This window comes from Eleutherodactylus coqui, chromosome 12 (assembly GCF_035609145.1).
Source record: "Eleutherodactylus coqui strain aEleCoq1 chromosome 12, aEleCoq1.hap1, whole genome shotgun sequence".
Lineage (NCBI taxonomy): Eukaryota > Metazoa > Chordata > Amphibia > Anura > Eleutherodactylidae > Eleutherodactylus > Eleutherodactylus coqui.
This window is the reverse complement of record NC_089848.1, coordinates 131081751-131097186: the sequence shown is the minus strand read 5'-3', so window position 1 is coordinate 131097186 and position 15436 is coordinate 131081751. Positions and strand designations below refer to the sequence as shown.

The 15436-nt window shown below is 44.6% G+C and overlaps 1 protein-coding gene across 1 annotated transcript in view; it reads right to left on the bottom strand.

Moving 5' to 3' along the window:
- The window catches only part of GPR158 (G protein-coupled receptor 158), a 266743-nt gene that overhangs the window by 27444 nt on the left and 223863 nt on the right, over positions 1-15436 (bottom strand). The window contains exon 8 of the mRNA XM_066584562.1: positions 3260-3369. Coding sequence (XP_066440659.1) covers positions 3260-3369 — 110 coding nt within the window. The remainder of the gene's footprint in view (positions 1-3259; positions 3370-15436) is intronic.

Here is a 15436-nt window from a genome sequence, read left to right as displayed (position 1 = left end):
CCTAGGGTCACTATGTCATTTCCACCGCGTGAAAATGCTTATGAAAACTAAGCAAAGCCACTATTCTCCAGCTACTTTGTCATCTTCTGTCTATTACTTTGTTGTTGGGGCAACTGCTATGCAACTGTGTCACTGCTAACCCATTAGAGAGGGTCAGTTGACCACATCCTGCAGTCCTGCCACGTTTGGAGGAGTTCCTGATTAATTAGATTCTCTTTAAATATTCCTGGCTTATACAGTATGTTGCTGCTTATAGTGTAAACTGTGCATTAGTCCCCGCTCATTGTTTATCAGGATTAGTGTTTCAGATAGGGTTTCCATTAGGGATATCTTTAGGGGAACTCAGGGACAGTGATGCCTGTTATTAAGGTCAGCATCAAGGATAGATTAAGGGAAGACTTAGGAAAAGATAGAGTTAGAGTTGGTTATTGTCGTTATCTGACTACTATTACCATTATCTGTCTGACCATTTTCTGACTACCATCACTGTCATCTGTTTGTGCCATCATATGATTACCATCACAATTCTGATCCTGCCATCTATTGACAAATGCCTATTCTTGCTTCTTTGTTACATACTAGTGTTGATACATGCTTCATATTATTGTTCATTTGACTGTCCAGTTGTTACATATTTTGGCCCCTTCTGTACGTCCTGTGGGTATCTGAGGACTGGGTAAGGTGACTGCTATAGGTGAAGTCCAGTTCTGCCATACTGTGTCGGGCGTGGTTACAGCAGGAGGGCACAGAAGTATTTTTTAATGCGTGCAATTAAAAAATTGTGTGATTTAACAAAGCATTGTAATTCTCAGCTATGGGACGGCCCTTTCACCCTCACTAGTCCTAAGCCTTGTTCATTTTTCACATCCCAGTAAAGTTCTCCAATGATTTTGCCTTGTTTTCATCTGATAACCCCCCCAGCAGTGTAGAATGGGCTCAGTGTGATTGCTCATTAATCTCCTTAAGAATTATCGGCTCAGGGAAACCATTACCTTTGCGCCAGCCTATGCATAGTATATACACGTTTAATTGAACACGCAGACACTGTATGCCTTCAATTATTTAGTTGCTGATAAAGTTTCAGTTTATAATTTGCTCCCTAATGGAACAGAATGTGTATCAGATGTCAGATCATACACAAAAAATGTGTCTCTGGGTCTCCTCTGCATGACTGGTGGCTACCTATAGGTGGCGCCAGTGATGCTGGTATTTTTCCTTTGGGGTTGGCTGTTTTGTACACATTTTTTATCCTCGGGGATCATTGCTCATCTCTCTTCGCTCCATGCAGGTCCCCCGCCAGCAGGCTTTGGGTATTCAATATGATGTGTTGCTTTCAGGCTGCAGCAGCCTGCGACGTCCTGTAAATTGGCTGCTGCAGCCAGTAAAAGCATGTCACAATGGAGAACCAAAGTCACCGGTATTGGACTTGTAGGCGTGCAGAGAGATGAGTATGAGCCGGTTTATTATTTTTATACCGGGGGGAACAAATTCTAAAAGAAACTATGTTATTAGGTTCAAACATGAGGAAACAGGAAGCCTTGTGAGCAATGTTTCATACTCACCGGGTCGCTCGTTCCAGTGCTGTGCCCCAGCGAAGATGCCGCATGCACACATGTGACTCTTTTCAGCTGGCTGTATGTGCATGGTGTGCCATAGAGATGAATGGGAGAGCGTGCGCACACAACTGTCTGAAAAGAGTCACTCTGTGTGCGCATGTACCAACCTTATGGTGACAGTGCTGAAGCCAGGGACCCGGCAAGTATCAAATGCTGCTGCCTGTTCCCTTACATTTGAGCCCCATAATGCAGTTTATGAGGCTCAAATGTGATGACAAGTTCCATTTAAAGAAAAATGTTATGTCTGAAAACCCCTTTACAACGGGGTTTTCAAGTTGTTAACTGTTGATGGCCTGTCCTCAGGATAAGTCATCTATAGTAGAATGATGGGAATCCATTGCCCGGGACCTCCACAGATCAGTTATTTTCTGGGCCAGCATCCTTGTCCACTAAGCTGATTTGTGCAGGAAGCAGGCAGCTCCGTTCCCACTGCAGTGGCCAAGCTTGGTATTGCAGGCAAAGTTCTCATTCATTTAAATGGGAGCTTGGCATGCAATACCAAGCCTGGCCACTACAGTAAGAACAGAGCTGTCTGCGTCCTGCAGAATTCAGTTCAATACATGAGTCCAAACACCTACCATTGGTGACGTATCCTGTTGATAGACCATTTATAAAGTACAACCGTAATCAATCAGCAAAGAATTTTGGAACTAACAAGAGCAAAATAGGAAATTAGATATTACAGAAGAAATTCTATAAATAAACTTGTATTGACCTCAGAACAGATTATACAATAAACCCTGGAGATTTGCCGAGTCTGTCAGAAAGCTGATGATGGTGATGGGACAGCCAAGAGGATAATAGTGGGAAGCACTGCACTATTTATATAGAAAGGGAGTTATGGAAGCAAACCAAGACTTATTAGCTGTATCTGTAAGTCTGGACCGCTCTCAGTTGGGTCTGGAACAAGAGGTAGGTGCAAGTCCCAAAGGTGGAACCCACATTGGTTAGACTTTCAGGAAGGGTATGGTTTCCCCATAGGAAGAACATGTAGAAGGTGTGAAGAGACTCATAAGTTCATCCATGTTCCTCTAGGAAATTATACAAATGGGAAGATGAAACAATACCTCTGCAGCGCCACCTATTGGAAGGCAGGATTCCTTTTAACAGGCCTAATAACAAACACTGGGAATATAAGCCAGTGTTCTCCTGAGGAAAAAGATAACTATGCAAAATCACTTCCCAGAGGAGCATGCATGGCCTTATAAGGACCCTCACTAGATGCCCTCCCTAAGAAGAAATCATTCCCTTCCCGACACACATCGAGGCCTCTGACCCAGCCAAGCCAGCAAACCCACTGCACATTGATGAGGAGCAAAAACCCTGAAACAGTCTGTCTGTACATGCAATCTTTTCCTTCTGGAGAAGATTCTGCCTTTGGCCTATATTCCCAGTCATTGTTGCAAGGCTTATTAGAAGGTCAGACACTGACTTGCAGGAATGCTGCTTTCCAATAGGTGGCGCTGCAGAGGCATTGTTCCACCTTCACATTTTCAGACATATCATGTGAATACCCCTTTAAATGATACATGTGATCACAAAAAGAATGCAAAGAAGAAATGATGTAAAATGATAACACGACTGATACAATTGTATAAAATACCATATAGACATACTGCCAGGCTTATTGAGGAGAATGATACCTGTATAGCTTTAATGTCACAGTTCCATAGACAATTGCATATCCTAAAAGACGAACCCATCGAAGAAGAATGCAGCGGAAGGTGCTTGGGTCAAAATACAAGATAATAACCTGTGGAAGAGCAGAGAATGAACAAGTTATTATTGTGTTTTTGCTGTTTGTCCTCTGCAGATGATGGAAATGCATAGTAGGTAGAGATGAGCGAGCATTGTCCTTAGCGAGTATCTGCCCACTCGGAAGAAAAGATTCGGGTGCCGGTGGGGGGTAGGGAGTGGCGGGGGAGAGCGGGGGAGGGAGGAGGACGGAGGGGAGATCTCTCTTTCCCCCGCCCCCCCTGCTCACTCTCGCAACTCACCGCTCACCCGCACCGGCACCTGAATCTTTTCTTCCGAGCGGGCAGGTACTCGCTGAGGGCAATGCTCGATCGAGTAATTGCCCTTTGCGAGTATGCTCGCTCATCTCCAATAGTAGGTGATGTACCTGTATACCTCATCAGTAGGCAAGAATATCTCAAGTTTATTACTTCTAAATGAATGTGAACCAGTGAATTCAGAAAGCTACTCAACCTGCTGCAGACACCAAGGACGATTAACAAACTAATGAGGTGAAAATGCATTTCGAAGAGTCAGCCATCTATCACATATCATGAGAAGATAATACAGTAGTCCAGTCTCTGTCCGCGGACCACTGAATGCACCTAGTTATTTTTCTCCATACGCTATGTTTACTGTATTTTGCTCTGAAAGTATATAGTGTACCTGAATTCTCAACAAGTTTTCTACAACCCTGCAGCTTCTCCTCACCCTTCTCTCATTTGCTGCTGTTTGTAACCCCTTTCATGCCTGTAAGTTCTGATGTTTAGGTGGTCTTCCCATTTTTCTGCTGTTTGCAATCTACAGTCAGGGAGGGGGCATGAAGCAAGCCAAGCACTCTGCAGTAGTTCACTGTCCTGACTTCCTTGACCTTACTTCCCATACTGCATTGCACTGTCCCTGGTCCAATCAGCAGGGAGGCAGTATCTGAATGCCCACCCCTCTGCTCTCCCTGGATGATTCAGGTATTCAGAGATATTCTAGCCAAAGTAGTGTTTATAGCTAGTAAACCCACTATAATGTGTGTGCAGACAGACAATTCACAATTTGCCTGAGGCAAATGATTGAATTAAAAGGTATAATCTTTATTGGTATGCATTAAAAAGGGGTATTTAAGAACCCACTATCCTCTACATGCTGCTCTGATAGATATTAGCTCTCGCTCACAACCTAAAGGTTGCGAGTTCACTCCCCACATGGTTCACGTAACCGGCTCAAGGTTGACTCAGCCTTCCATCCTTCTGAGGTTGGTAAAATGAGTACCCAGCTTGGTGGGGGTATTAAATAAATTACTTGAAAGCGCTGCGGAATAAGTTGGTGCTAAACAAACAACATGATATATTTTATTTTTATATTAGCTATATTCCATATTTCCTAGATAGCAAATCCTATCTGTTATTGTGTAATAGCAGCAATTGTTGAGTTTACTGAAACTAACAAGCAACAAACAGCCCCCTCCAACATGTTTCACCACTTCAGTGGTGTCATCAGGGGTTTGGGGCTAAATGGTAGTCTAATGGGGGGGGTAAAGGATAATTCATAGCCTCTGATGACATCATCAGCCTGCGTCCTCCAATCCAATCAAGTTTCTCAATGAACCAACAAGGACCAATATAATTTATGATGACAGTCAATCATACATAGAGAGCGGCCAGCACCTCCCTCAGGGTCAAGATATATCCCCATCTCACGTGTCAGCGGGTATAATGTACACCACATATATTGTGTTACCATGTCAACCAAGATGTTGCTACGATGCAACCTGATCCATTAAGATTATACATGTGTGATCGATGTGACAGCCGGGAGAGGGAGAAGCTAGGAAGATGCATGCCTCATTACTATAGCTACTAAGATACTATCATCATAGGATCCAATATGTAAGTTCCAACGTATATGAAGAGGGCGAGATGATCCACAGACGAGGGAGCCGGAGACAAGTAAACTCACAACAGTGTCTTCCACACCACATAAGTAGGAAACCATGAGGCCTGAAATGGTGACGAAACCAATGATTTAGGATTAATATTGGCGCAAGGGCTTCGCCAGCACTTCTCTGCCATTATAATAGTAACCCAACATATTGTGATGCCAATCCTTAAAATAAATATCAGAGCGGATTATTATAGTAAATGTACGAGACGCGGAAAAAACTTCCTAAAAACTTATACGATTATGATGAGATCTGGAGTGGATTATTTGTGTGTAGAACATGCGATTTCGTCTTCAGATCCCACAACCAGTAGGGTAAACACCCGTCTCAATTCATCCTTGAGTCAATGGTAAACAATGCGGAATAAATTGGTGCTGCACAAATAAATGGTATGCCTATTCATTAGTTACATAAACACTAAATATGAGAAGCCCTCATTCATTCCAATAGGACTCCTACTACTCAATCTGAATATCTATCCGGCCTCCTATGGAAGAGTTTTCAGTTTAACTTACCACTGCGTTGGTTTAACCTGGTGACCTAAAAGCCCCTGAATATTAGGCATTTTGTTACATGTGCTGCTGGGATCTGTAGTTCTAAGCTTCCTAGCAGCACAGACCTCACAGGGTTAATTGATTGAGCTGGCTGGGTGTGGTACTTCCTGCTAACCAATCTCCTGGGCTGTGTTCAATCAATTAACCCTGTGAGGTCTGTGCTGCTAGGAAGCTTAGAACCACAGATCCCAGCAGCACACGTAACACATTTAATGTCTCCTTGATGAACGGAGTTGTCCTGACAATGGGGTGTCAGTATGGGAACGACCCAAGCTCTGAGGTTTGGAAATTCATCATGTAAATTGTTGAATTGTCTTGCCAGCATACATTTTCTGGCATATGCGGACGACTCTGGTGCCTTTACTATTCCCAAATTGTTCAATGTGACACTTTTCTGGTCCAGGGAGTTAATGAAGTCCTGAGGTTTTACCTCTAAGGAACAAAAGGAACAATCTCCACAGGGAACAAACACAGCAGTTGAGGCAGAGACTGGAGATCCTTATCACAGTGTTTGCAGATCTGTCAGCATGCAGCCTGTAAGTGCACAGGAGCCGCCTGTGAAGATAACCTCTCCCCTGTTGCTATGGAAATATCTATGTGTCCTAGTTACTAAGAAAGCTCATTACCTAATGAGAGTGAGTGGATCGCAGAGAAGCTGGAAGGGAGACCCATAGTGGCAGCCACTTCAAACCTGATTTACAGTGGTAAAGGGAAAAAATGTTTAATGTAAGTATATTACAGAAAATTATTAGAGTAACGCAAGATAGTAGATGAGCAGAAGTCGCCTGAGAAGTTACTGCCCCTTTAAGAAAGCATATACATTCTTTTCCTGCTTAAGTGCCTATTAGGAAGATGTAAGTATTCACCCTCTCAGCTGTTTTTCCTAGTTTGTTACCTTACAACCTGGAATTATAATGTCTTTTGAGGAGTTTGTACTATTTGCTTTACACAACATGCCGACAACTTTGCAGGTGCAGAATATTTTTTCACTGTGACCAATATAATAATTAAAAGGGTTGTACCACGATTACAAGTCATCCCCAATCCACAGGATCCACAGGATAGGAGATAATCTGCGATCATGGGATCTCACCGATGAGACTCCCACCGAACTGCAGAACGAGACTCCCGAGCGACACTCTGCCTGTCCCTGTAAGGATTGCTTCTCCTCCCACAGTGACATACAGGTTCTGTCTGGTATCCTGCAGATATCGCTCCACAGTCGCTGTAACCGAGCCTCTGGATCGTATAATCTCGTAGGCTGTGGAAGTTGGCAAATGGTCCCATACATGTTCTATTGGTGATATATCTGATGATCGGGCAGGCATGGAAGTGTGACAATGTTGTGGGGGCTTCCTGGGACCCCCTTGTGTGTGCGGCCGAGCATAATCTTGCGGAACACATGTGGCTGCAGGATGTCCTGAACATATCGCTGAGCTGTCATTGTCCCTCGTATCACTACTAGGGGGGCCGACTGTCCGACTGTCATATGCAATGGTTCCCCAGACCACCACACCAGCAGGGGGCAGTGTGCCACTCCACAGCAAAGGCGGGATTGAGGCGCTCACCCCGAGGTCTACAGACACGAACATGGCCATCGTCAGTGCCCAAACTAAACCAGGATTCATCGTTGAAGACTACCCAGGTCCTCTCTGTAGCATCCAGTTTCATCGTCCAACACATCACTGCAAACAGAGGTGACAGCGGGTGTCAAAGGCAGAACACGTAATGGAGGCCATAAGACCAAATCTTCATCAGCCAAGCACCTGGAAATAGTTTCGACAGACACAGGGGTGTAACGATGGCACCACCTGTCTCTGGATGGCAGACAATGAAAAGGTTGAAGCTGCTGGTACTTGTTGGACAACCAGATGATCTTCTATACTGGTGGTCTGCCGGGGTGTCCTGAGCACAGTCAACTTGTGTGCCCTCACACATCCACTGGTCCCAACACCTCCTAACAGTCTGGTCAGACGCTCCTCTCTACTGGTGGTCTGTAGGGAGCGTCCTGAGCCCAGTCAACTTGTGTGCCCTCACACATCCACTGGTCCCAACACCTCCTAACAGTCTGGTCAGACGCTCCTCTCTACTGGTGGTCTGTCGGGGGTCCTGAGCCCGGTCACCTTGTGTGCCCCTACACATCCACTGGTCCCAACACCTCCTAACAGTCTGGTCAGACGCTCCTCTCTACTGGTGGTCTGTCGGGGGTCCTGAGCCCGGTCACCTTGTGTGTCCTCACACATCCACTGGTCCCAACACCTCCTAACAGTCTGGTCAGACGCTCCTCTCTACTGGTGGTCTGTAGGGGGCGTCCTGAGCCCGGTCACCCTGTGTGCCCCCATCCACTGGTCCCAACACCTCCTAACAGTCTGGTCAGACGCTCCTCTCTACTGGTGGTCTGTAGGGGGCGTCCTGAACCCGGTCACCCTGTGTGCCCTCACACATCCACTGGTCCCAACACTTGAAGAACAGCATCCCATATTGAATCCCAGGGGTGAAGTGAACAAAGAAGAAGGGAGTGAGTACATATGACGGGGGTGAATACATATGACGGGGGTGAATACATATGAAGAGGGTGAATACATATGACGGAGGTGAATACATATGATGGGGGTGAATACATATGACGGGGGTGAATACATATGATGGGGGTGAATACATATGACGGGGGTGAATACATATGACGGAGGTGAATACATATGAAGAGGGTGAATACATATGATGGGGGTGAATACATATGACGGAGGTGAATACATATGACGGAGGTGAATACATATGACGGAGGTGAATACATATGACGGAGGTGAATACATATGAAGAGGGTGAATACATATGAAGAGGGTGAATACATATGACGGGGGTGAATACATGTGACGGGGGTGAATGCATATGAAGGGGTTGAATACATATGACGAGGGTGAATACATATGATTGGGGTGAATACATATGATGGGGGTGAATACATATGACAGGGGTGAATACATATGATGGATGTGAATACATATGGCGGGGGTGAATACATATGATGGGGGTGAATACATATGACAGAGGTGAATACATATGATGGGGGTGAATACATATGATGGGGGTGAATACATATGACGGAGGTGAATACATATGACGGGGGTGAATATATATGATGGAGGTGAATACATACGATGGGGGTGAATACATATGATGGGGGTGAATACATATGATGGGGGTGAATACATATGATGGGGGTGAATACATATAACGAGGGTGAATACATACGATGGGGTGAATACATGTTGGGGGTAAATACATATGACGGGGGTGAATACATATGATGGAGGTGAATACATACGATGGGGGTGAATACATATGACGGGGGTGAATACATATGACGGAGGTGAATACATATGACGGAGGTGAATACATATGAAGAGGGTGAATACATATGACGGGGGTGAATACATATGACGGAGGTGAATACATATGACGGAGGTGAATACATATGAAGAGGGTGAATACATATGACGGGGGTGAATACATGTGACGGGGGTGAATGCATATGAAGGGGTTGAATACATATGACGAGGGTGAATACATATGATGGGGTGAATACATATGACAGGGGTGAATACATATGATGGGGGTGAATACATATGATGGGGGTGAATACATATGATGGGGGTGAATACATATGATAGGGGTGAATACATGTGACGGAGTTGAATACATGTGACGGAGTTGAATACATATGACGGGGGTGAATACATATGACAGAGGTGAATACATATGAAGAGGGTGAATACATATGACGGTGGTGAATACATATGATAGGGGTGAATACATATGAAGAGGGTGAACACATATGACGGGGGTGAATACATATGATAGGGGTGAATACATATGATAGGGGTGAATACATATGACAGAGGTGAATACATATGACGGGGGTGAATACATATGACGGGGGTGAATACATATGATGGGGGGTGAATACTTATGATGAGGGTGAATACATATGACGGGGGTGAATACATATAACGAGGGTGAATACATATAACGAGGGTGAATACATACGATGGGGTGAATACATGTTGGGGGTAAATACATATGACGGGGGTGAATACATATGATGGGGGTGAATACATATGATGAGGGTGAATACATATGACGGGGGTGAATACATATGATAGGGGTGAATACATATGATGGGGTGAATACATATGACAGAGGTGAATACATATGACGGGGGTGAATACATATGACGGGGGTTAATACATATGATGGGGTGAATACATGTTGGGGGTGAATACATATGACGGGGGTGAATACATATGATGGGGTGAACACATATGATGGGGGTGAATACATATGATGGGGGTGAATACATATGACGGGGGTTAATACATATGACGGGGTGAATACATATGACGGGGGTGAATACATATGACGGGGGTGAATACATATGATGGGGCTGAACACATATGATGGGAGTGAATACATATGACGGGGTGAATACATATGACGGGGGTTAATACATATGACGGGGTAAATACATATGACGGGGGTGAATACATATGATGGGGGTTAACACATATGATGGGAGTGAATACATATGACGGGGGTGAATACATATGACGGGGGTGAATACATATGATGGGGTGAACACATATGATGGGAGTGAACACATTTGACGGGGGTGAATACATTTGACGGGGGTGAATACATATGATGGCGTGAACACATATGATGGGAGTGAACACATATGACGGGGGTGAATACATATGATGGGGATGAACACATATGATGGGGGTGAATACATATGATGGGGGTGAACACATATGACGGGGGTGAACACATATCACGGGGGTGAATACATATGATGGGGGTGAATATATATGACGCGGGTGAACACATATGATGGGGGTGAATACATATGATGGGGGTGAACACATATGACGGGGGTAAATACATATGATGGGGTAAATACATATTATGGGGGTGAATACATATGATTGGGGTGAATACATATGATGGGGGTGAACATATATGACGGGGGTGAACACATATGATGGGGGTTAATACATATGATGGGGGTAAACACATATGATGGGGGTGAACACATATGATGGGGGTGAACATATATGACGGGGGTGAACACATATGATGGGGGTGAATACATATGATGGGGGTAAACACATATGATGGGGGTGAACACATATGACGGGGTAAATACATATGATGGGGGTGAACACATATGACGGGGGTAAATACATATGATGGGGTGAATACATATTATGGGGGTGAACATATATGACGGGGGTGAACACATAAGATGGGAGTGAATACATATGATGGGGGTAAACACATATGATGGGGGTGAACACATATGACGGGGGTAAATACATATGATGGGGGTGAACACATATGATGGGGGTAAATACATATGATGGGGTGAATACATATTATGGGGGTGAATACATATGATGGGGGTGAATACATATGATGGGGGTGAACATATATGACGGGGGTGAACACATATTATGGGGGTGAATACATATGATGGGGGTAAACACATATGATGGGGGTGAACACATGTGACGGGGGTGATCACATATGACGGGGGTGAATACATATGATGGGGGTGAACATATATGACGGGGGTGAACACATATGATGGGGGTGAATACATATGATGGGGGTAAACACATATGATGGGGGTGAACACATATGATGGGGGTGAACACATATGATGGGGGTGAATACATATGATGGGGTAAACACATATGATGGGGGTGAACACATGTGACGGGGGTGATCACATATGACGGGGGTGATCACATATGACGGGGGTGACTACATATGATGGGGGACTACTTTCTCAGGTCCATGACGTAAAATCTAATTTAAAATCCATTTTAATTGCAGGTTGTAATGCAACAAAACAGGAAAACACCAAGGGAGTTGAATCTTTCATGAGGCACTGTAGTTGCTAAGAGTAGTTGACTGTAGACATAAAGATCTAATCTCAGCCTGCTTGTTCTAGACCAATGGGATGCTTTGTATTGGTCCAAAATTACTAAATATGAAGCATTTCTCCAACATTCAGATAAGCAAATCCAGAAATGATAAATACAAGTTGTAGAGGAGCGCAGGAACGCACTGGTGCCATATACACTAATTAGCTCATTTACTGGTCTGCAGGATACAATGAGAATCGATTCACTATTATTCTCATAAATCCGACAGTCAAATTAAAACCTTGTGACTTGAAGCACCGACGCATCCTCGTGGCTGGCGAATCAACTTCATTGTCAAAACAAGGATTGCATCGTAGGGGGGGTCCTCTTACAGCTCTCCGTAGTTTCTGACTTTATTAAAGGGCCCTGCCATCTTCTTTGAACCCATTAAATCCTCTCTAGTATAGCAGGGGTGGGGTAGGGCATTCAGTTCTCCTTTAAGTTACCAGTTATTATAGCTGACCCTACAGCGGCCTCTGCTGGGAAAAGAGCGCATGATAGTATTGTGTGTTGATACCATGAGAACAAACCCAATTGGTTGGTTTGATCACATGGCCATGAGCGGGAAGTGATGTTCTCACGCGGGGAGGGAGAGTTGTTCTGGTGCGTAAAAAGACATGTTTTATCTCCCTCGTCCCTGCAGATCCTTGTCTGAGGCTTCAGGACGGAGCAATTGTCTCCTGGTATCTGAACCTGGTCTACCAACGGGAAGGTGGAAGCAAATTCAGTTACATCGCGACTTCTGAAGAACTATTCCTGCTCACAAAGTTCAGCTGCCTCAATGCAGCCCCAGAACCGTAAGTGGCTGTTATCTACCAAAGCACCGGACTTCGCTTGTTGCAAACAGTTACAATTAGAAATGCGTTCCAGACCTTCAGCCCCGTCGCTTCGAGGAGAGTTCATTCCTGTTCACCAACTCATAGAAAGGCCCAGAGTTTGCATTTACAACCTTGTGACAGACTGCATTTCGTAGCCAGGACACCTGAGGAGGAGTTATTCCCTAGTAGACCTAGACAAGCCCCCTGTTGACCACCTGTCCTGTTCCACTGAACATCCCGGAGGGCCCCTTCTACGTCCACTCCATCAACCCAGGACCCTTCACCAGCACACGGTCAACCACCAAACCAACTGTGCTAACATGTATCCTTAATTGCCGATAACAGCCGCATACCTTAGGAAACATTCTCTATAAAACCTCTGTGACATATTCTAATGAGGGCTTAATAGCCAGTGGTTCTGCCCGGACCTTACAGTTGCCAAAAGGACTGTATGAAACCATAACCCTCTGGCCTGTTATTGTCCCCTGCATCATCCGTGCGGCTCCCCAAGTCTTGCGCATACAGAACGGTGCATGCATAGTGGTTCTGAAAAGCCTGCCAGCAGCAGCGCATAAGAACCTGTGCAATGAATCGGTCCCAGAATGCGTGGCACATGTGCGGGGTTTGGATGGCTATTTGGATGATGTAGGGGACAGAAGGGCATGGTTTCAAAAAGTCCTTTGGGCAGCTGAAAGGTCCGGGCACACCACAAACTATGAAGCCCTTATTAGAATACAGCGCAGAAGTTTTATTAAGGATGTATTCATCACTGCATTGCGAGCATGCTCAGAAAGGAGAAAACACAGAAAGCAGGACTGTAGGACTGGACAGCGACTTCTGTCAGCTCTCTTGGCTGGCTGTCTCTCCTCAGTCCCGGCTTCTATGTTTTCCACTGCTCGGAATGCAATGATGACTATGCCTAATGCCTGCTTCCTAGGATATGCTGGTGTTATTTGTAATTATGGCTGACTGAGCACTTGGGATGATTTATTGGGTGCAAAAGAGGTCCTTCTGACTTTTCTCTCTCACTTTGTGCTTAATGACTCTGATACTTTCCCCTTACATCTTAGCCGTAAGTGTAGCCACCCACAACAAATCTCAGGGCTGAAGACCTGGTCAACTAATACAACGGTGAAGACAAAAACATCCAGCAGGAAATAATCTCCCAATCCTCAAGTAGCATCAATCCCTTTTTCCTCTGCAGCTCCTCTGCTCTCCTTCCTCTATGATCTCCTTTAGTGATAAATCAACTTTTGAAAAGTTCGGCTAAGCTGGTTCTCCAAAGTTCTGCAAAATGTACAGTGTAGTCCAAATTGGTTCAAACTTACCCGGAACTTCAGTATCCCCCCTAAAACCGGTGTACAACACTGTCTAAGAGCCATAAAGTCCTGTATAACACTCTCATATACACTCCTAGGTGAACTAAGTACTTTTGAGCTGTTGAAGCCAAAATTAATGAAGAACAAGAAGCAAGAAGAAAAAAGTATGAAAAACTAGAAGAAGAAAGAAGGGAAAAAGAAGATCGAAAAGAAAAAAGAGCAAGAAGCGTAAGGGAAAAGAAGGGAAAAAAAAGAAAATGAAGGAAGAAAAATATTTTTCTTTTACTCCTTCCTCCTTTTTCCTTCTTCTTTCTTTCTCCTTTTTTCTCCCTTCATTTCCTACTTCTTCTTCTTCTTTTAGCAGGTTTGGGCAAGATGAATTGCCCGAGGTTTGGGTTCTCAGTGAATTGAATTTTTGGCAAAGTTTAACCCAAAACAGGGTTCTGCTGTTTCAGTTCACTCACCACTAGTCCCTTTCTCTCCCGCACCTCCCCTGCTCCTCTTCCTCTTCCCTTCCACATCTTGTTTACTCTCGTAATACGTCCCGATAACAGAAGTCTCCAGGCTCCTCTCCTCTTTTCGCCATACTACCTGCATTAGAGCTCCCGTTCCCTCACATTGTCCAGTTTCCTCCCTGGTGGTCACTAGTCACCTCGCTACAATTCTGGTATCTTTCTCTCCTTCTTTAAACATTCTGCCACATCCGTATTATGGGGATAGATGTCTTTACCTGCGCCGCTAACTACCAACCCCCTCTAAGCTCCCTTTCATCTAAAAACTCTTGGAACGCTTGGGCTGCTCTCGCCTAATCAACATTCTCTTTGCTAACTCTCCTTACAATCTCATTTCTACACTCTACAGAAACAGCCCTTACTAAAGTCTCAAATGATCCCCTTATGGTGAAAACTAACGGAGATTATCCTCTATTGTTTCTTCTCTGCAGCATTGGACAGAATACTGTAGATCACCGATTCGTCCTCAGGATGCGTCTCTCTATTGGCCTCTACTGAGATTCCTTCTGCAAATGTAGCAAAGTTTAACTTTCTGCTACAAATTATCTTATGTTAAGCCATTGGAAAGCTGTTGTGATCTTAGCACATCAAAGGGCATTGAAAAGCTACTGAAAGGGCAAATAAACTGTGGCACAGAACTTTGTTAAAGCGACCCTCTGGACCTGGAGAAACAAAGATGGCTGCACTTCTTCTCTGACTACCTGATGCACCATGTGTATTAGTATGCATTAGTAGTCTAAGTGGACTCATGTAGACAGCGCCGGTGAATCAAAGCAGGTGTAGTGTATCTTATACTAATGACTAATATTTATACATAGTGTCCATCAGGTAGTCAAAGAAGCTGGAACGGCCATCTTTGCTTGTCCAGGCCCGAAGGGTCGCCCTAAGTCTCAAGTTAAAATATGCTACATCTGTAACTCTGACTGCTTGTCCATTGTATCATCTACTACTTCTCCTCTT